The sequence below is a fragment of the Pelobates fuscus genome, chromosome 7 (genome assembly GCF_036172605.1).
Source record: "Pelobates fuscus isolate aPelFus1 chromosome 7, aPelFus1.pri, whole genome shotgun sequence".
Lineage (NCBI taxonomy): Eukaryota > Metazoa > Chordata > Amphibia > Anura > Pelobatidae > Pelobates > Pelobates fuscus.
The window spans coordinates 126,328,541-126,351,624 of record NC_086323.1 but is presented as its reverse complement, the minus strand read 5'-3'; the positions used below and the strand labels follow the sequence as shown (position 1 = coordinate 126,351,624).

The following is a 23,084-nucleotide window of genomic DNA, read 5'->3' as shown; positions in this document are numbered from 1 at the left end:
TTATACATTATGTAATCAAATATATTTTGCTAAATACTCACTAGGCTCATCCAAGTGCCAAGGTGCTTTGTAATGTACTGAGATTGACAGGGTAACTGCAATTAACTGTAGCAGTGTGCTGCATGGGACCTAAAGAATTCAAAACAAACGTGGACCTACTAAACCAGCACAGGAATCTCAAAACAGTCTAATTTCATAAAGCCTTAGTGTCAGTTACTGAGCTACAGCCATACACAATTTAACAGAGTGATATAGAAGTTGTATTCCAATACTAGAAGGACACAAGGCGTTAAAGAGAATGCATACATCTCAACAATTCAGCTTCACAGACAGAGCTCATCAGATATTTGGTACTGCCCTGTACTGAAGACTGCATGAACTTTTTGTTTCTTCATAAACGTCATTGAAAGGATTTTCAAACAAACACAAATACCTTCTAGACAAAGAATTAATTAAAGAGTCAATTTGAACTTTAACATATTGTGTGTCCTTGGTATACAGACGAAGGCCTGCAGCAAGACCACCCTGCCTCATCTAGATGATTGCATACATTGGTATTAAACCCCTCTCTGACAGAAAATGGATACAGGGCTGCAAAAAGACACCCAGCCTGTGCACAGTGGCATATTAGTCTGGAAGAAACAAGACGCCAAGGCACTGCATAATTACAGCAAACCATAAATATAGTGTAGCATTGGAGGAGAGCGAAGAAGCAAAGGGAGGGCATAGGGCAATTAACCCATGTGCTGCCAAGGATCTATAGGCTTTGCATGTACAAATTTTTCTGTTACAAAGTCCCTGACCACAAAAACGTGACTTCCTCTTTAAAAGCACATTTAGTGATAGCTTCATAGTTGGAAGGGGGGAGGAGAGAGAGGATTAACCCATGTAACTAAAAAAAATAAATAAATAAAAATTGTGAAACATGTGACAGGCGTTACGTACTGCTCTAACATTGAAAAGGTTAATCCATTAAGGACAGATATGCCTACCCATATCATTACAATCTGGTCCTTAGAGATCCTAATGTAACATGGATCTCCTATTCATACAGTATTAATTGGACTCTAAATCTAGAACATACGTAGACCATTCTATACAGTTACCGAGATTGTGTTGATTGCACAAATTATCTCCCTGATCCTTAGAGGGGATATCAATCAGGTTACCGAGGACTCTTTAAAAGCCACATGTAGATTCTTGCACCATTGTGTTAAAAAAAGGAAAGGAAAGGAAAAAAATAAAAAGAGGTGCGAGGGGTCATGAGAGTAAGCAATTGCTCATTCCTGTTGCAATTAAGGGTTAATTTACTACTAAACTATAACAGAATATAGCCACAACATACTTGACTAAAAAGCGAGCCAAAGAACATTGGCCTTAGGGGTTTCATTCATGGTCAGATAGAGCATAAATAAAAATAGGCAACAAGCTATTGTGCATTTATAATCACATCTCAAACCATTGAAGTTTAACCTCTGGCACTCTACCTGTTGAAGATTACAGTTCTAGTGATGCTTAGACAGCAACTCAGGTGACAGTTATTTGATGACTAGAGCAGCTGCCGTTGGGTGTCAGTCCTTGAAGACCAACATTAATTTTGAAAATTAAACTTTTTGCACATAGCCTATAAGTACATCATTCACGGTTTATAATCTGAAAATGATGTATGTGGCCTTCAGAAACTAGAGTTTGATGTGCATTCCTTTGTAAAAGGTAAATATATTCATGCCATCAATGAGGACTAGATATATTGAGTGCTTAATTTCAAGAAATACCCCAGCCCCTTCCTTAGGCCCTAACCTCCTCAATTGCCACCAAGAAAGACACACAGGTTCTCTAAGAGTTAAGTGTTTAACTCTGTAAAGTGTTAGTAATAGAAATACCCAGATCATACAGAGGGCCCACAGGTAAAAACCACATGCATGAGTTTGGGGAGGGAAAAAAAATGTAATACATAGGGGTCATTTAACTCTAAGCAATGACAGCATCTTGGACAGAGTGCTGGCAAAATGATAAAAGATGGTAACGCTGAGCTATTGTGTGAACACAAAGAATTCATTCACAGCAGGTACCAAATTGCTACAGACTGAATTATAGATAAGACAGAGGACGGATTGCACCATCCTCTCACAAGCAGATACAGCTAACCACTTCCTTAACAGCATCGCCCACCTGTCACATTCAAAGTTTCTACTCACATACCTACTGCAGCTCATCCACATAACATCAGTTAGAAAAAGGTGTGGACAGAAACGCTAGTCACCGTTACGCCATTCCCTTCTTCAACTCTTTCCATTTAAGAAGTGGTGGCCAAAAGGATCTTCTGATCCTTTCCCAAACTTGAAAGGAAACTTTGGAGGGATGATAACCATTTTCTATGCATGATAATAGACAATTTATAGAAAAAAAACAAAAAACGAAGAGAAGTTTCCCTCATCACATTGGAAGCTGCTCTGTAAAATGATAGCAGCCATAACACTCTGCACTTAACGTCAGACTCGTGGTTAATCATGAAATGGGATGGCATAGGTGTCTCTCCTGGGAGGACAGCAATCTCAGTGTAATTTGGATAAAATGAAAACAGAAAACCCAGAACTGAGATTTTAGGGCAGCCTGACTGCCGCTAACAGGATATTTACAATTCGCTGTAGTTGTAACCGAATCTCAAAGCACAAAGTAGGTATAGGAAGCTCTATGCACCTCAATGTTAACAATTGTGATGGTACTTAGTTACCTTTAATCAAAGCATTATGGAACTTTATAATACACAATGTTCCATAAAAATGGACCTTTCTAAATTATTTATGTACCCATCATTTCTTGTTAAAGGACCACTAAAGGTATCTCAGTGGAGCAGTCTGGATATAGTGGCCCATTAGTTTTAACTCTGCAGTGTAAAAAATTGCCATTGATACAGCCATGCTTACATTGCAGCGTTAAAAACGCCTCCAAGTGGCTGTCCTCATAACAGCCACTAGAGGTTCAGCCGCTGTGAGAAGAGTCAAACTTGGTTCTCACAGTTTACCTCCAGTTGATTAGAGGAACAGAGCGCAGGCCTCATATGCGCTTTGTGTCCACAATTCTCCTCTAATAAGTTTGTATTCCAAATGCTATAGTGTTCCTTTAAATAATTAAATGAAAATATTTATACCTCCACATTGGTTTCTAAAACCCTTTCTATAGAAATAAATGTGTCCTGGCATCTTCGTAGGAGTGAAAGTGATGATGAGCTTGAACAAAGAAAATACATAAATAGAAGTAAGAAAATGAGAACTTGCAACAGGTAATGCCTACTGTGAATTGAATTCAAATTCTAAGTTAAATCAATTAACTAAAGATCGCTTTAGTTCGGTAAATAACGGAGTACTATGACATCAATGGTTCCTGTCCTAATGTGTTTTATCAATGTACACAAATAGAGGATATCCTGTAAGGAACGAAATGGCACAACATAGTGCAAAACTGTAGGTTTAAATTATTTAGAATTTGTATCACATGGCCACTCACAATTTGTAAGAGATAAAAAAAAAAGGCTTTCAATATGTTATCTGCGGATGTAGGTCTGTTTGCAGTCTTGAGCTTTAAATATCTCAGAGTAAGGAGAGACAAGGTGCACTCCAATTGTAAGGAAACCAAAATAAAGTGCACAATGCAGATTTATTAACTTATATCGAAGTTGGAATAAGTAGATGTAAACATCAGCGTAAAGAGATGAGTCCTACGCATTTCGTCCCATCCAGTGACAAATCAATGTTGTTCCAACAAAATACCAATGGCATATAAACCACCTCCCTTCCTCCATGCTTAAACACCCATTTCCCGGCTCCAAGCTTCTTCTGATAGGTCCTCCAGTTTTGATCAGCTGTTTTCAGTGTAGTGCGATTTTACTTCCTGGTTCTGCCTTTTTGGACGTCAGGACGCTCCTACGTGGTGGCGTCATGCGTTCCACAGTGGTTGATCCGTTCGTCTGCAGATGAGGTCATGCTAGATGCTTTACACACATACATATATATATATATATATATACACACATATATTTATACACACACACACACAATGTTAAACAAAAATCTGCACACCAGTCAAGCCATACGACTTGCTTTTCCCACAGAAAACACAAATCTGCAGTGATGTTACTACTGCAACTATATAGAACTATATATAGAGTAGGACCTGCCATGAATCGGGTACACTGACAGGCTTATGCAATATATGATAATATAATGTAACTAAACCCCCATTATTTTTTAAACGATTACAAATCTAAGATTTGAAATCATTGTTTATTTAATAAGCGAGTACGCTGTAATATATATATATATATATATATATATATATAGTGGGGGTGTGGGGGAACTTAGGTTTTCCCGGGTGGTATGAAAAAATTACAAATAATGTCCGATGCATAATAGAAAATGTATACAGGCGGTGTTTGTATATAATTTCTATGTATCTCTAATTAAAGGGACATCTGGCCACTCAACCGATAGGAAGGGTTGTGTAGAAGCAGGTCTATCTAAAGATGTACACACAACTCCCCCTTCCTCCATCACACACTCAATTCCTTCTGCTGTTCCCTTTCTCCCACCATCACCCACACATCTTGTGTTCCACAAATCTTCTTTGTGACATCAGATATTTTGAATATTTCTATTCTCTTCCGACACTTAACCCAGCATCAAAAAGGCCTGTGACTAGCAGTGCTGCATTACAACCGCCCCTTTTCCTGTGCCCATTTTCACTCCCTGTGTTGTCAATGTGATTTGCGTGCAATGCAAGCAAGATGAACCTATTCATTCTAGATTTGCAAGAGCTGCAAAGTAAAGACTGCCATTGTATGAAGGAGCAGTGACAACTAAAAAAGTGACGTAACCGATTATCAGTGTGCTGCAGTGGGGGTTTATAATGATCATTTTACACAAGCAAACAATCTCTGAACACTAAACCTTGCAGCATGAATGACTGAAGAATCATGGGTAACACTATGCATGAGATGTAGAAATACAATGGCTGTCGAGGAACATGGGCTGCCCATAAGCAATTAGAATTATCTACTTAACAGATAACTGTAGACACGACACAGGAATCGCCAATTTTAGACCAAAATAACATTTTAAATAAAAACATGTCCTCCTATATTCCTTATAATTCAATGTTTAATGAATGACCCCAAAGGGAGCACATTTTGCATGACCCAGGGCTATGATGTAGGTGCCACCCTTACATGTCTAAATTAGAGTCCGGCAAAAAACACATTTAAGCAGATATCAAAGAGCAAGATAAAGCGTTAATCTAAATCTATCATTTCTCTTGCTGTGCAGGGTGGAAGGACAAAATTGCTTTCCTTGTGTTGGGGCTGTGTAACATGAAGGCTGTTACAGTCACTGTCCTGTCTTTGCATCTTTGTGAAAAGGGAGGCTGGTACTGCGACTGAATGAGCAATGCATTCATTAATGCGAAAAGGCTGGCACCATCACTGCTTGTGCGAGGGGGGAGTCTGGCTTAGTTTATAAAACAGAAGAACTCCACAGAACACATCTGCTGAGTTTATTCCTGCATGTTTCAGCTCCTGCTGACCTGTCTCTCTAACTTCTCCAATACCCAATATTGGGTATCCTGTAGGCCTCTGCCAAGAAGAGACCGACGCTGGCAGACACTGGCATGACAGAATCTCCATCACATTTCATTCATGTCCCTTGTTTAGAATACCAAAAAAGAGAGACTTTGCAGCATATGTACAAACACCGGAGGCACACGTCCCATTCACACTATTAACTGAAATATACAGGTCTACGCAGGGAAAGATTGGTAATGCCACAGCAATAAAAAGGCTGCGCAGGCCAAAGCCTGTTACAGTAACATTTCACACGCAGTGAGTGTCACATAAAAAACAGACAGTTGCACTACAAAAAACAGCCAAACTTTCATGTGAAATCCCGTAAAAACATAAGGGACAGGGCTAGGCTCAGACACAAAGCTCGAACAATGGGATCAGGCACTAGATAGTCAGCACGGAAGCGGGAGGGGTCGCATAAACATGAAGAGTCTTACAGGGCCTCACAAGCCGCAATCGCTTCTTAGTACCACTTCAAGGAGCACTATAAACTAAAAGTAGGGGATTTACCGTCCATATATTAACACCACACAAAGAAACAGAGCATGATTTTGTAGCATAGTCTCAACAGTGGCTTGTTAGGTACAATCACATTAATACAATTGTTTAGTATGTACATATGGTTATTTTTGGCGGGGTGGGGGAGCATTTGTCAAAACATTAAAACATTGTGGATTCTAGCATAAAATGTTAGCGTGCCCAATAATAGATGCAATATTTAGGGCTGCAGAGAGCACAAACACATACCCCCTTCTACATGGTACAAGCTTCAGTGCATTGCATGCAGGAGTATGTATGGACTTTGCCCTAAGTAAGTACCATCCCCTGGTTGCCTAGTGCAATGTGGAGAAGAGAGAAACCTGCTTCCAGAACTGTAAACACTTCACTCCAGGACTTGTGTTACCATAGGAGTGCCTTACACAACAAGCAGTGCGCATACATACATACATACAGTATCTGCACCAAAAATTACGCAGCAGCGATGGAAACAAACATGAAATTTCCTAAAACGGCTTGTGTCCATGCAAACTGACCTGTATAATAAATCTGTTAATATAACAAGCTACACAAACTAATAGAAAACAGGAACACCTCAACACTGGGCAATTCGGGATATAATTGTGCTTTTATTTAATCAAAGAGGTGCGTTATCAGCATGGTCCTGTATCTGAAGAAAAACGAGAAGACCAGAAGCAAGGATTGAAGTTAAAGGCGCAGGGCCCAGTTCAGTTGCCCCATTGTCCCTAAATGGTCTCACTACTTCGAGTGGAAAGGTGCCCTGGCATTCCTTGCACCATAACTACTACAAAGTGGCTATGAAGCTTGATGTGTTCCTCCAAGTAATTTATGCTAGCTACAATGCTATAGACTTGCAAAATGAAGCAAGTATTGAACAGAGACTTGAATATCCAGGTACTGGGGGGGGGGGGGGGGGGGGGGGGGTAATGGATTGTGTGTGTAAATGTGTAAATGTGCACTGGACACAAAAAAAACAACAGAGCTTTGTCAGCACCTAAAGCCTGAGATATTGCTCTTTTTCCTCACCCCTAAAGGCATACAAATGAGTGGACAGCTGGGGTGGCAAGTGACCAAACACATGATCATGTTATAGCGTATCTGTTCCAGCCCTGGATATTCGAACACTGGAGAGATTATGCATAAAGTAAAGTATTGCAATCACCATGGAAACCAATAGAATGTTCTACTTTTAGCCCTTTCCTCTCCCCCCCCCCCCCCCCCCCCCAAAAGAAATAAATATATATTTATGAGCAAACAATAGGAGGCATTTATTTTAGGAATCCTCTCTAGAGTCTGATTTCTGTTAATCTAAATCACAATCATTGCAAGACACACAATAAAATGAATACAGCCCGCCATAGTTAAATGTACATTTACCCAAATTACCATTATATTATGTGCAAACATATCCCCCAGCAATGTACAACATAAACAAACAAACAAACCAGAAACTAAGACAATCACATTTTGCCAAACAGAAATGAGGTGACCAAGGCCCTCTAAAAACAACGTTACAGCCTATAAAGAAAAAAACGTCACTGCATTCATTCGTCTGATAGATGCACTGGCAGTCAAGGGGTAAGGCATGTTGGCCATCATCACAGCATATGTAAAATATTAAGACCCAGTGGCATTCAATACAGTACTTGAAAAATTCTGAATAGTTAACCCGACCCCTTATGCTCATCTCTAAATGAGGGGGGATGTTGACTGGGCAGCGTGGGAAGAAACAGTGAATAAAAATAGCACACTTAGTAATGGGATTTTGCAGACTACAGAAGAGAGTAAAAAGTCTACTAGTGATTAAGATGAAAAATTTAAACAACGCCTTCCCAAAACATGAAAAAACAGATGCTGAAGGCCAGAAAACTTTTCTGATTAAATGGGTTACAGGTTATACAAAACTTAGTGTTTTCACATCCGGCCAAGATGGCTAGAGTTATAACCAGCTAACATTTTCTCCATTTAATGACCAAACAAACTTCACCCTTTATCAAATGGGGTGGGGGAGAGGCCTGCCGCTCATGGCAGCACTCGATTTAAGCAAGTTCAACAACAAGTACATTCAATTTTAGTTGAAGATGCTCAACTAGATTTCTTCAACTACATCACAAGTCAAATGCCAACATATGTAAAAGACTTTGCACCTGAGCCAAATTACCATTAAAGTGAAAAGTGATATCTTAAGCAACATAATCACTACTGTTTGCTGTAATGGTTATGTTGCCTACATTGTCCAGGTGCCTTCCTCCAGTCTGTGGCCAACCATTTAATACTGGCTTGGCATAAACCAGGGACCATCCGGCAGAGTTAACCAACAAGGATCAGATGCATGACGCCTCAGTTCCTGCTGAAAAACGCTTTATTGCTGTTTTGGGGCAGTTTCGTTTACTAAATAACCTGCAGCTACAGAACAACATGTGCAAACACTCCTGTAAATCCAGGGGGCCCAGTGAGGCCCGCACCAGAGATCCTGGCCTACTTTAATCCCAGTCGAGTAGGCCCAAAATGGCGGACCTTGGGCTTTATTTCCCCCTCCACCCCCGGCTCGATTTACCTTGGATGACGAGGACCAAGATCTTCTGGAGGCTCTACCTCCACCTCGCAGAAACCGAGTGCAGCCTTAGCAGCAGCCCAAACCTCCATTGGCTTCCAAATCTGACCTAACTCCGATGGTCTCAGAACTCTTTGCCTCCGAACTGGTGGTGCTGTGAGAGGACCTGTGCACAGAGACAGGTCAGATTAAAGTCACGGAATGGGACACCCATGATCTGCAAATCAAACAAGATTTGACTACATCACAAATTGCAGCCCTTATCAACACTTGTCCACAACTCAGTGCCAAGGTCGGGCAGCTGGAGGATAATGTGAGACAGCCAACCTGAAGATACAGGGGATCTCCGACGCCATTGATCTCGCTGAGCTACCACAATTTCTCAGGAGGCTGCTCACTGCTACTCCAACACCCAAACAGGCGAAGGGACTCTCTCTAGATGGAATATATTGCCTACCAGGGCAACCAAAATCCAGGCTGCCTAGAGAGGTTATCCTGTGCTTTCAGTTGCGCAGCGACACAGATGTCTTCTACCACTGATTTCAACAACGTATTTATTTGAAGAGCAATCATTGGCCATATACCAAGACCTTAGTCGCCCAACGTTGCAATGGCGGGCATCGCTGAAAGGAGTGACCTCACAATTACAGGCTGTTCCATTACCTAAAAAAGGGGATACCCAAAGATGGCCGACGCTACAGATTGACGTCCGTGTCGGAAGCGGACGCATTCCTGTAGCCTCTGGCAATTCGGCCAAACCAGCCCATCAATGGGATGTGGCGAATGTCGCAGTGTTCCCCCCTCTCACCCCTCAGTACCGGACTGATACCATCGTGCGTAATGAAAGTTACACCTCGTTGCACCTACTGCCAGTCCAGTTACATGTTACTGCAATTCATTTGATGGATATCTGAATGTACCTTTATGTGATTGCTTGTTTTCTGTTTACGTTTTTCTTCTTTTCTCAGCAATTGCGGTGTCCATGTGAGGGTTTATTTTTGTGCCCTTATCGCTCTCAAATTGTATTTCCAATTGTTTAATCAGAAGCATGAATGACCCTCAGAGCCTATAGCCCCTTTTTCTCCAGTGTTCTGGAGCTTATTAAACCTCCCAGGGTTGATTCCCTTCCCTAGTGGGTAACATCTAACGCAGAACCTTAACAGAATTAAGGATAGACCACTGTCCGGTACATGGAGGGCACAGACTCTCCAGGGAATCCCATTAGCAGAATACTCCTTGTACGCTTATTTTGGTTCTCTCTTTTTTTTCTGTTTACCTTTTTAGATGGCACTAGCTCCACAGGAGCAAGGTTCACTTATTAGAGGCACAAGTTAGCACCAACTATTTACCTTTTTATAAAATGTGCACCATTTCTGATGTGTCCTGTATTACCGCTGTTACATTTTCTCACAACTTGAAGATGTGTCATGCTGAGCTTGTTTGTATAATATGGCACAGCAAAAATAAAGAATTATTAAAAATTTTTTTTAAAAAACAGACCATTCCTCAAAACACATTTATAATGCAGAACGGACCCTTGTACATGTCACTTTCAGACACTCAATATCGCCCAGGTTGGATAAATCAAATGACCGTTATAATGCTGTCTAGAGTGTCCCTTTAATTATATTAAATAATTTCTAAAATTCAGGCAGGAGTACAGTCACCAAGGCCTGCATTGGTCATGTTTGCCAAACAAACAAAAAATGCAGCACTATTATGAAACATAAGATGTCTTGAAGCAGCTCAGTTTGAAGAATTTAAAAATATGTGTATGGGGCACAAAGAAGGGATAAAGGGGAACAAAAACAGGACACACTAGAAGTGCTTAATAGGGTACAATTTCCTCTTCCTGCAGTCAGTGAGACACAAACTGCACAATGTGTTCAAGCCTTAACCGGCAGGTTATATTCCTGGCAGGGCCGGCTCAGCTAATATCACCATTAGAAATGATAATGGCAACATTAATCAGTGTCTTGAGTGTGTGCTGGACGCTTTGAAGCTCTTTGGGGTAGGGGGTGGTATGTTGATCTGTTGTTACTAGTGCCCATGAGGTGCTTCATTACAAAACTGGAGGGTACTTTGTGGTAAACTTAAGTATTTGGCTATTTGTTGAACAAACGTGTGGCATTATGTTTAATTACCTGCAGACCATCCTGTGGCAGTAATGCTCTGTTAGGAAGAGATTAAGGAACAATGAAAGCAACAGAAAGAAGTCGGAGGCAGCAGTTATATTGTGCAACAGTGCAGGATATGGCAGACAAATAACCACGAAGCAAGAGGAAGATGCAGAGGAGGCCTACAACGATACATCAGTCTACTGGCAACATCCCATGGGTTTCTGTTTCAGAGCAGTTAGATTTTTGTTTAGTTTTAGTTAAATTCTAAAAACTCATAAGGACAGGGACCTCTTCAACCAACGTTTCTCGCATGTCAAACGTGTCTTGTTAGCATTAGGTGTCTTGGTTTATCTATTGTACAGCAGTGCTGATTATGTTGCCACTATATAAATCACTGTAATTGTATTACATTTTATTTGACTATGGCATGAGGATAAAAAGGGTCAACGTAGAAAGAGGTGCCATGAAAACATATCTGATCTTACGCTGGTGCCACAGAATTTAAGCAAGGTTTAGCACGGTCTTGGTTATATTGTTTAAATAATTTTATAGAGCATAATTAAGCACACATAGCCAGAATTCAGTGTCTTTTTTTTTTTTTTTAAACCACGGCATCTTACAGTGGTAACAGACGTATAAGCCTGTTTACACATTTTTTGTCATATCACAGAATACAGTGAGGAGTTCTGGCGGCGGGCAAAGCAGTGCATAAACAGGCATTATTTTTTATGTAAATATTATCCTCAAATGGGGCCACACAATTAAGTAAAAACAGGAAGCACCAAGCATTGCCTTTTCAAAAGCACTCAAATGGTATGTTACCATAACAAATGTTTTAACCCTTTGGGAATACCGACGCAGCCCCAGAACTAGGTCGTCACAATATTTAATTTATAAAAGATGACCAAATTCTATAAGTTGCTTGCGTAAGTACGAAACCCTAGCGTTATCCTGTATTTATATAGGGTATGAACAGAGCTATCACTGTTTCTATAATCCAGGGCAATATGACAACTTATTTCCGAATAGCTATCGAGACACACTTCCCACAATGCTCTGCTGGATATAGAGTGTTCTAACTTGATGTCAGGCCAGAAATGGGCTAAAACAAAAATCACATTTGGCCCTGTGAGAATAGTCATTGGAATGTACACATTATCTGTATAGCACGTTGCTTGCTTTGCAGGTGTACATATGGTAGAACTCTGAATGTGGCATATAATGTTATTACAATTTACAAACAGCTTGTCAACAAATTATGCCGAGTGGTGACCGCTAAAGATGGGCACATAACATCTAAAAGAGGCAACAGATTTGTTTCTGTCAGTGTGTCTCAAAATGAAGCTGCTTAGCAGTAAAAGATTCCAAAAGGCAGATTACTGCACGCAAGCAGGGAAGGGGTTAAGGCCTGAAAAAAGGAGAAGTGTGAAAAAAAAATGTTGACGTTTACAATACCGTGGGTGAGGGGAAGCAGATACAGAAGTTACAGGACCTACTTCTCCCTCGGCATAGCAGAGGAATTAAAAATCCAATGGGAAATGGGCGTGCATTCAAATGTATTCCTCTATTGAAAATTTTGATGGAATTTCTTTTATTTGCTCGATGTGGAAACAAGGCTAAAATTGCCTCTTCATAGCACACTTATAGAAGGCCCATCCCCACTCTTTATTTGGGGCTTGGAACAGTTTCAAAGTCCAGCAAGCACGGTGACACGCTCCCAAAGCAGGCAAAACCACAGCAGACTAGAACTGCTGGACCCAAAATTAAAATGAGACGGAGAGTTTTTCCCTACAAACACACAATGTAGGCTTGACAGTGTCCATCAGCCACTTCCTGCACCCTTCTTTAAAAGCTCAAGGAGCAGTTTAAAAGGAGGAGGGGATGTGAATGAGTATTTGACAAGAGGAAGTGGTGGGGGGGGGGGGGGGGGGGGGAGACAGTGGCTGTCAGCTAAAGCTTTAAAGAAGATACTTACCCATCTACCACTGATTTCAACACAAGTCGTCGCAAAGGAGACAATTACGCCATAGCGCTACTGTGTATTATTAACTTTTTCCAAGCCAGTCCCTAACTTGCAAAGGCTGAAAAGGTTTCCAGCACTTCAGGATCCAATAACAGTATAATATACAACTCTCTAGAATCAAACCAGCAGGGCTGGTCACCAGACACGTCTATTTCACACACTAAAATTTAAACCAGGCACCTACAATAAATCAGCCATAATAAGATTTGAGTCCTAGCTGCACGGATATAACATGATCTACATGATGATTAATATATGTCCCTAACCCAGGTAAGGCAGCTACAATAAAGTCATCTGCAATTTAACCCTAAGCCTGCTGGAAGTGCTGTCAGATCACCATAAAACAAACATCAATCACTTTCTAAACAAAACAAAAAACATTTACATATAGTTAGGGTTTTGGATTCAAATTATACACAGAAGTATGTCTTCGTTTAAATACACAGAAAACATCTAGCTGTGTAACATCCTACAGCGGCTAGTAAATTATTTTGTTCTGTTTATTTTTTTTATCTTGACCAACAAATAAGGGTACAGCAGTGATTTGGGCTAAATGTACCAAGGCTCAAAAAAGCAGAGTGCTAAAAGAAAAAAAGTCTGTTTGTTTCCCTAGTTATTGTCTTTATTCAATAATCTTCTCCAGAATTATACTTTCATTGCTTTGCTAATATGGCCTTTTGTCTTCCAGGTTTATTGAAGAAGAAAAAGAAAAAATCAAAATATATATATATATATATATATTCTTCAATAAACAATATTAGAATATCTCTCTTTAGCCCTCAATGATTATGTTCAGTTCTACAACTGTTCATACAATATTATTGTAAGTGTATGTTCTCTGCTTTTTCAGTACATCACATTCCAACCTAAACTTGTAGGAGATAGCGATTATAATGCTTACTATATATTCTATAGTCCAGACCATATTGGGGTTTTTTGGTTTGTTTTTTTTAAAGTATATTTTGCCATTCTTCCCTGCTCACCTCCAGAGCTGAATCTGATAGATATACAGTAAGCATTGTAATAGCCATCTCCTACAAGTTTAGGTTGGAATGTGATGTACTGAAAAAGCAGAGAACATACACTTACATTTATTTTGTATGAACAGTAGTATAAATGAACATCATCATCGAGGCCTAAAGAGACGTACATATCTGGAGAACATTACATACACAACCTATAAATAACTGTAGAAACAAAGTATACAAATGTATATAGCTTATTTAAATATAGCATACGTGCAAGTCACAGCATATGCATACTTTGGAGAAAACAAATAATCTCTGCAACAATTTGCTTATATCTACATGTAGTTTACATATGTATACAATATACAAAATCACTCAGAACATGTGTGTACATAATACAGAGGCACTGTGTTAACAGGCAGGTACACGGTACAGTGATCCTGCAGAACTTAAGGGTTCCTATATTGTGGAGTACAAAAAAAAAGTGCAGATAAAAATATAGATATCAGGTAGTACACATATGCCCATAGCTTACACGGTGTACATGTATAAATAAGGATATAGCACACAGGCTAGTAGACACATAATAGAAAGGTGTATATGGTATATGAATACACACAAAGATGCACAATATATAAAATACACAGATGGGTACACTCACTACAGATTAGAAAGACACAGTACAGATACAGAACTGCATTGCATGTGTGAGTGTGAAATATAATTACACATATAGGCTCATTCACCACCATGAATCTGAAGAATCGTGACAGTAACATCATTTAGGTCAAAATAGCAGAGAAAGGAAATTGAAGGAGCTGGAGATATTTTCTCATTTCAATACTCCGAAATTCCCTGTGAGATAAATAAACCATATACAACACAGTGTATCTATAACATTGTATACAGCATTGATGTCTAACTTTGGTACACCAGAAGTTTGTGTACCGTGTTTCCTATTGTGGCAGGTTGCTGACTTATTACTGGCATACATTGTATAGATGGTTACATTGTGAACATAGAGAGCTTGCAGTAGTACACGCAGTAGTACTCACAATGTACCGTATGAGAGGCTAGCTTTGATACACATTAGTAGGTGATACACAGGAGAGTATACAAAATACAGAGGAGTATGCTCTGTATATAGGAGAGTAGAATGTTTGGTACTCTTTATATAGTGTGCATATAGATTTGTACACACTGTATATTCTCTATCATTCTAGATGTATACATTAGATAAAAGGGCTAGATCAAGCATAGTAAAGGCTACGGACAATATAGTTACACAATGAATATAGAGAGCTATGCAAAGCATATGGCGGTGTATACAGTATGTAGATCAGGCAATATTATGGGCTAAGGACTGCAGTTGAGGTTGTTTTGGCAGCATAGAGGATTGCGTATACTAATATATATATATATATATATATATATATATATATATATATATATATTATTTTTTTTTATTATTATTATTTTTTTGCAAATCCAGTATATAAAAAGATTGAATTTTATAATGAATAATATACAGAATATTATAGTGTATAGATAGATTAAAATTTAAAGTCCTACACAACTAGTCAGGCCTTAAAAGTTACTCACCACTGCAATCATGGGGAGTTCATGTCACTTACCAGGGCATGCGTAGTTTACACGATATATAGACGTTATCAAGGATATACAGTATGTACATGGAAGCACATACTGCATGGGTGTAGATAGTGCTAGGGACTATATTCAGCACAGTATATAGACTATACAGAGGTCAGCATATAGAACAGAGGGGATAAACAGGGCAAAAGACAAAGTATATGGAGTGCAATATACATAGAATATAGAGGGGAGCAGTATGCAGAAGGCTGTATGTACAGAATACAGAGGGTAGTACGCAATGTATGTACAATATACAGAGAACAAAGAGGGCAGTATACAGATGGTGGTATATACACACACACACACAATATACTGAGGCCACTATATACAGTATATAAAGGGCAGAGCACACTATACAGAGAGCAGCATATACACATGACAGTATGTAGAGAGCAATATATACACACACTATACAGAGACCAGTATATACACACACACACACACACACTATACAGAGACCAGTATATACACACACACACACTATACAGAGACCAGTATATACACACACACACACTATACAGAGACCAGTATATACACACACACACACACTATACAGAGACCAGTATATACACACACACACACTATACAGAGACCAGTATATACACACACACACACACACACACACACACTATACAGAGACCAGTATATATACACACACACACACACTATACAGAGACCAGTATATACACACACACACACACACACACACACACACTATACAGAGACCAGTATATACACACACACACACTATACAGAGACCAGTATATACACACACACACACACACACACACTATACAGAGACCAGTATATACACACACACACACACTATACAGAGACCAGTATATACACACACACACACTATACAGAGACCAGTATATACACACACACACACACACACACACTATACAGAGACCAGTATATACACACACACACACACTATACAGAGACCAGTATATACACACACACACACACTATACAGAGACCAGTATATACACACACACACACACACTATACAGAGACCAGTATATACACACACACACACACACTATACAGAGACCAGTATATACACACACACACACACTATACAGAGACCAGTATATACACACACACACTATACAGAGACCAGTATATATACACACACACACACACTATACAGAGACCAGTATATACACACACACACACACACTATACAGAGACCAGTATATACACACACACACACACACTATACAGAGACCAGTATATACACACACACACACACACACTATACAGAGACCAGTATATACACACACACACACACACACACTATACAGAGACCAGTATATACACACACACACACACACTATACAGAGACCAGTATATACACACACACACACACTATACAGAGACCAGTATATACACACACACACACACACTATACAGAGACCAGTATATACACACACACACACACACTATACAGAGACCAGTATATACACACACACACACACACTATACAGAGACCAGTATATACACACACACACACACACACTATACAGAGACCAGTATATACACACACACACACTATACAGAGACCAGTATATACAGTGTACACACACTATACAGAGAGCAGTATATACAGTGTACACACTATACAGAGAGCAGTATATACAGTGTACACACACACTATACAGAGAGCAGTATATACAGTGGACACACACACTATACAGAGAGCAGTATATACAGTGTACACACACACTATACAGAGAGCAGTATATACAGTGTACACACACTATACAGAGAGCAGTATATACAGTGTACACACACTATACAGAGAGCAGGATATGCAGTGTACACACACTATACAGAGAGCAGTATATACAGTGTACACACACTATACAGAGAGCAGTATATACAGTGTACACACACTATACAGAGAGCAGTATATACAGTGTACACACACTATACAGAGAGCAGTATATACAGTGTACACACACTATACAGAGAGCAGTATATACAGTGTACACACACACTATACAGAGAGCAGTATATACAGTGTACACACACAATATACAGAGAGCAGTATATACAGTGTACACACACTATACAGAGAGCAGTATATACAGTGTACACACACACACACTATACAGAGAGCAGTATATACAGTGTACACACACTATACAGAGAGCAGTATATACAGTGTACACACACACTATACAGAGAGCAGTATATACAGTGTACACACACAGAGCAGTATATACAGTATAGGGATATTACCGAGCAGGAGCAGTTTGACCTCCCTGGCCGCCTTCTCGCCGTCCTCCCGCAGGTTCTTGTCGATGATCTTGGATCTCTCGGCCGCCGCTTTGTCCTCGGCGCTCACCGTGCAGCCCATGGCGGCGATATGTGCGAACCGAGCCGAGAGTGCGCTAGACCGAGAGCCCCGGGCTCCGCCGCGATTCCCGGACAACTCCACCACAGCGGTACGGCCGACACAGCCGGGCTCCGACAGCCGAGTACACAGCACTGAGACACACAGAGAGTCCGGCCGCAGACAGCCGAGTACACCGCACACACAGACACACAGCCGAACGACGCCCTGTGAGCACTGAGACCAGACCACGCCCACTGACACAGACCACGCCCACTCCCTCTCCTCTGGGCCTCCTACTGAGACAGGGCTGGGGACCAGGGATGTGCTGAGAATGGGAATCACTACACAGAGAGAGAATGGGAATCACTACACTCAATGGGAATCACTACACAGAGAGAGAATGGGAATCACTACACTCAATGGGAATCACTACACAGAGAGAGAATGGGAATCACTACACAGAGAGAGAATGGGAATCACTACACAGACAGAGAATGGGAATCACTACACTCAATGGGAATCACTACACTGAGAGAGAATGGGAATCACTACACAGAGAGAGAATGGGAATCACTACACAGAGAGAGAATGGGAATCACTACACAGACAGAGAATGGGAATCACTACACTCAATGGGAATCACTACACTGAGAGAGAATGGGAATCACTACACAGAGAGAGAATGGGAATCACTACACAGACAGAGAATGGGAATCACTACACTCAATGGGAATCACTACACTGAGAGAGAATGGGAATCACTACACAGAGAGAGAATGGGAATCACTACACTCAATGGGAATCACTACACAGGAGAGAATGGAAATCACTACACAGAGAGAGAATGGGAATCACTACACTCAATGGGAATCACTACACAGGAGAGAATGGAAATCACTACACAGGAGAGAATGTAAATCACTACACTGAGAGAGAATGGGAATCACTACACTCAATGGGAATTACTACACTGAGAGAGAATGGGAATCACTACGCTGAGAGAGAATGGGAATCACTACACTGAGAGAGAATGGGAATCACTACACAGACAGAGAATGGGAATCACTACACTTAATGGGAATCACTACACTGAGAGAGAATGGGAATCACTACACAGAGAGAGAATGGGAATCACTACACAGACAGAGAATGGGAATCACTACACTGAGAGAGAATGGGAATCACTACACAGAGAGAGAATGGGAATCACTACACTCAATGGGAATCACTACACAGGAGAGAATGGAAATCACTACACAGAGAGAGAATGGGAATCACTACACTCAATGGGAATCACTACACAGAGAGAGAATGGGAATCACTACACTCAATGGGAATCCCTACACAGGAGAGAATGGAAATCACTACACAAGAGAGAATGGAAATCACTACACTGAGAGAGAATGGGAATCACTACACTCAATGGGAATTACTACACTGAGAGAGAATGGGAATCACTACGCTGAGAGAGAATGGGAATCACTACACTGAGAGAGAGAATGGGAATCACTACACTCAATGGGAATTACTACACTGAGAGAGAATGGGAATCAGTACACTCAATGGGAATCACTACACAGGAAAGAATGGAAATCACTACACAGGAGAGAATGGGAATCACTACACTCAATGGGAATTACTACACTGAGAGAGAATGGGAATCACTACACTCAATTGGAATCACTACACAGACAGAGAATGGGAATCACTACACTCAATGGGAATCACTACACTGAGAGAGAATGGGAATCACTACACAGAGAGAGAATAGAAATCACTACACTCAATGGGAATCACTACACAGGAGAGAATGGAAATCACTACACAGAGAGAGAATGGGAATCACTACACTCAATGGGAATCACTACACAGAGAGAGAATGGGAATCACTACACTCAATGGGAATCACTACACAGGAGAGAATGGAAATCACTACACAGGAGAGAATGGAAATCACTACACTGAGAGAGAATGGGAATCACTACACTCAATGGGAATTACTACACTGAGAGAGAATGGGAATCACTACGCTGAGAGAGAATGGGAATCACTACACTGAGAGAGAGAATGGGAATCACTACACTCAATGGGAATTACTACACTGAGAGAGAATGGGAATCAGTACACTCAATGGGAATCACTACACAGGAAAGAATGGAAATCACTACACAGGAGAGAATGGGAATCACTACACTCAATGGGAATTACTACACTGAGAGAGAATGGGAATCACTACACTCAATTGGAATCACTACACTGAGAGAGAATGGGAATCACTACACTCAATGGGAATCACTACACTGAGAGAGAATGGGAATCACTACACTCAATTGGAATCACTTCACTGAGAGAGAATGGGAATCACTACACTGAGAGAGAATGGAAATCACTACAATGAGAGATAATCGGTATCACTACACTGAGAGAAAATGGAAATCACTACACTGAGAGAGAATGGGAATCACTACACTGAGAGAGAATGGGAATCACTACACTCAATGGGAATCACTACACTGAGAGAGAATGGGAATCACTACACTCAATGGAAATCACTACAATGAGAGATAATCGGTATCACTACACTCAATGGAAATCACTACACTGAGAGAGAATGGGAATCACTACACTCAATGGGAATCACTACACTGAGAGAGAATGGGAATCACTACACTGAGAGAGAATGGAAATCACTACAATGAGAGATAATCGGTTTCACTACACTGAGAGAGAATGGAAATCACTACACTGAGAGAGAATGGGAATCACTACACAGAGAGAGAATGGGAATCACTACACTGAGAGAGAATGGGAATCACTACACTGAGAGAGAATAGGAATCACTATACTGAGAGAGAATGGGAATCACTACACTGAATCGGAATGGGAATCACTACACTGAGAGAGAATAGGAATCACTACACTGAGAGAGAATAGGAATCACTACACTGAGAGAGAGTGGGAATCACTACACTGAGAGAGAATGGGAATCATTACACTGAGAGAGAATAGGAATGACTACAATGAGAGAGAATAGGAATCACTACACAGAGAGAGAATGGGAATCACTTTACTGAGAGAGAATAGGAATCACTACAATGAGAGAGAATAGGAATCACTACACAGAGAAATAATAGGAATCACTACACTGAGAGAGAATGAGAATCATTAAACTGAGTAAGAATGGGAATCACTACACAGAGAGAGAATGGGAATCACTACACTGAGAGAGAATGGGAATCACTACACTGAGAGAGAATAGGAATCACGACAATGAGAGAGAATAGGAATCACGACAATGAGAGAGAATAGGAATCACTACACAGAGAGAGAATGGGAATCACTTTACTGATAGAGAATAGGAATCACTACAATGAGAGAGAATATGAATCACTACACAGAGAAAGAATAGGAGTCACTACACTGAGAGAGAATAGGAATCACTACACAGAGAGAGCATGGGAATCACTACACTGAGAGAGAATGGGAATCACTACCCTGAGAGAGAATAGGAATCACTACAATGAGAGAGAATAGGAATCACTACACAGAGAGAGAATGAGAATCACTTTACTGAGAGAGAATAGGAATCACTACAATGACAGAGAATAGGAATCACCACACAGAGAAAGAATAGGAATCACTACACTCAATGGGAATTACTACACTGAGAGAGAATGGGAATCACTACACTCAATTGGAATCACTACACTGAGAGAGAATGGGAATCACTACACTCAATGGGAATCACTACACTGAGAGAGAATGGGAATCACTACACTCAATGGGAATCACTACACTGAGAGAGAATGGGAATCACTACACTGAGAGAGAATGGAAATCACTACAACGAGAGATAATCGGTATCACTACACTGAGAGAAAATGGAAATCACTACACTGAGAGAGAATGGGAATCACTACACTGAGAGAGAATGGGAATCACTACACTCAATGGGAATTACTACACTGAGAGAGAATGGGAATCAGTACACTCAATGGGAATCACTACACAGGAGAGAATGGGAATCACTACACTCAATGGGAATCACTACACTGAGAGAGAATGGGAATCACTACACTCAATGGAAATCACTACACTGAGAGAGAATGGGAATCACTACACTCAATGGGAATCACTACACTGAGAGAGAATGGGAATCACTACACTGAGAGAGAATGGAAATCACTACAATGAGAGATAATCGGTTTCACTACACTGAGAGAGAATGGAAATCACTACACTGAGAGAGAATGGGAATCACTATACTGAGAGAGAATGGGAATCACTACACTGAGAGAGAATGGGAATCACTACACTGAGAGAGAATGGGAATCACTACACTGAGAGAGAATAGGAATCACTATACTGAGAGAGAATGGGAATCACTACACTGAATCGGAATGGGAATCACTACACTGAGAGAGAATAGGAATCACTACACTGAGAGAAAATAGGAATCACTACACTGAGAGAGAGTGGGAATCACTACACTGAGAGAGAATGGGAATCATTACACTGAGAGAGAATAGGAATGACTACAATGAGAGAGAATAGGAATCACTACACAGAGAGAGAATGGGAATCACTTTACTGAGAGAGAATAGGAATCACTACAATGAGAGAGAATAGGAATCACTACACAGAGAGAGAATGGGAATCACTTTACTGAGAGAGAATAGGAATCACTACAATGAGAGAGAATAGGAATCACTACACAGAGAAATAATAGGAATCACTACACTGAGAGAGAATGGGAATCATTAAACTGAGTAAGAATGGGAATCACTACACAGAGAGAGAATGGGAATCACTACACTGAGAGAGAATGGGAATCACTACAATGACAGAGAATAGGAATCACCACACAGAGAAAGAATAGGAATCACTACACTCAATGGGAATTACTACACTGAGAGAGAATGGGAATCACTACACTCAATTGGAATCACTACACTGAGAGAGAATGGGAATCACTACACTCAATGGGAATCACTACACTGAGAGAGAATGGGAATCACTACACTCAATGGGAATCACTACACTGAGAGAGAATGGGAATCACTACACTGAGAGAGAATGGAAATCACTACAATGAGAGATAATCGGTATCACTACACTGAGAGAAAATGGAAATCACTACACTGAGAGAGAATGGGAATCACTACACTGAGAGAGAATGGGAATCACTACACTCAATGGGAATTACTACACTGAGAGAGAATGGGAATCAGTACACTCAATGAGAATCACTACACAGGAGAGAATGGGAATCACTACACTCAATGG

General features: G+C 40.4%; 1 protein-coding gene across 1 annotated transcript in view; it reads right to left on the bottom strand.

Moving 5' to 3' along the window:
- Positions 1-18,047, bottom strand: part of GNAI2 (G protein subunit alpha i2) — a 57,167-nt gene extending 39,120 nt beyond the window's left edge. Inside the window, exon 1 of the mRNA XM_063426572.1 lies at positions 17,702-18,047. Coding sequence (XP_063282642.1) covers positions 17,702-17,819 — 118 coding nt within the window. The 5' untranslated portion in view covers positions 17,820-18,047. The remainder of the gene's footprint in view (positions 1-17,701) is intronic.
- Positions 18,048-23,084: the final 5,037 nt, after the last annotated feature.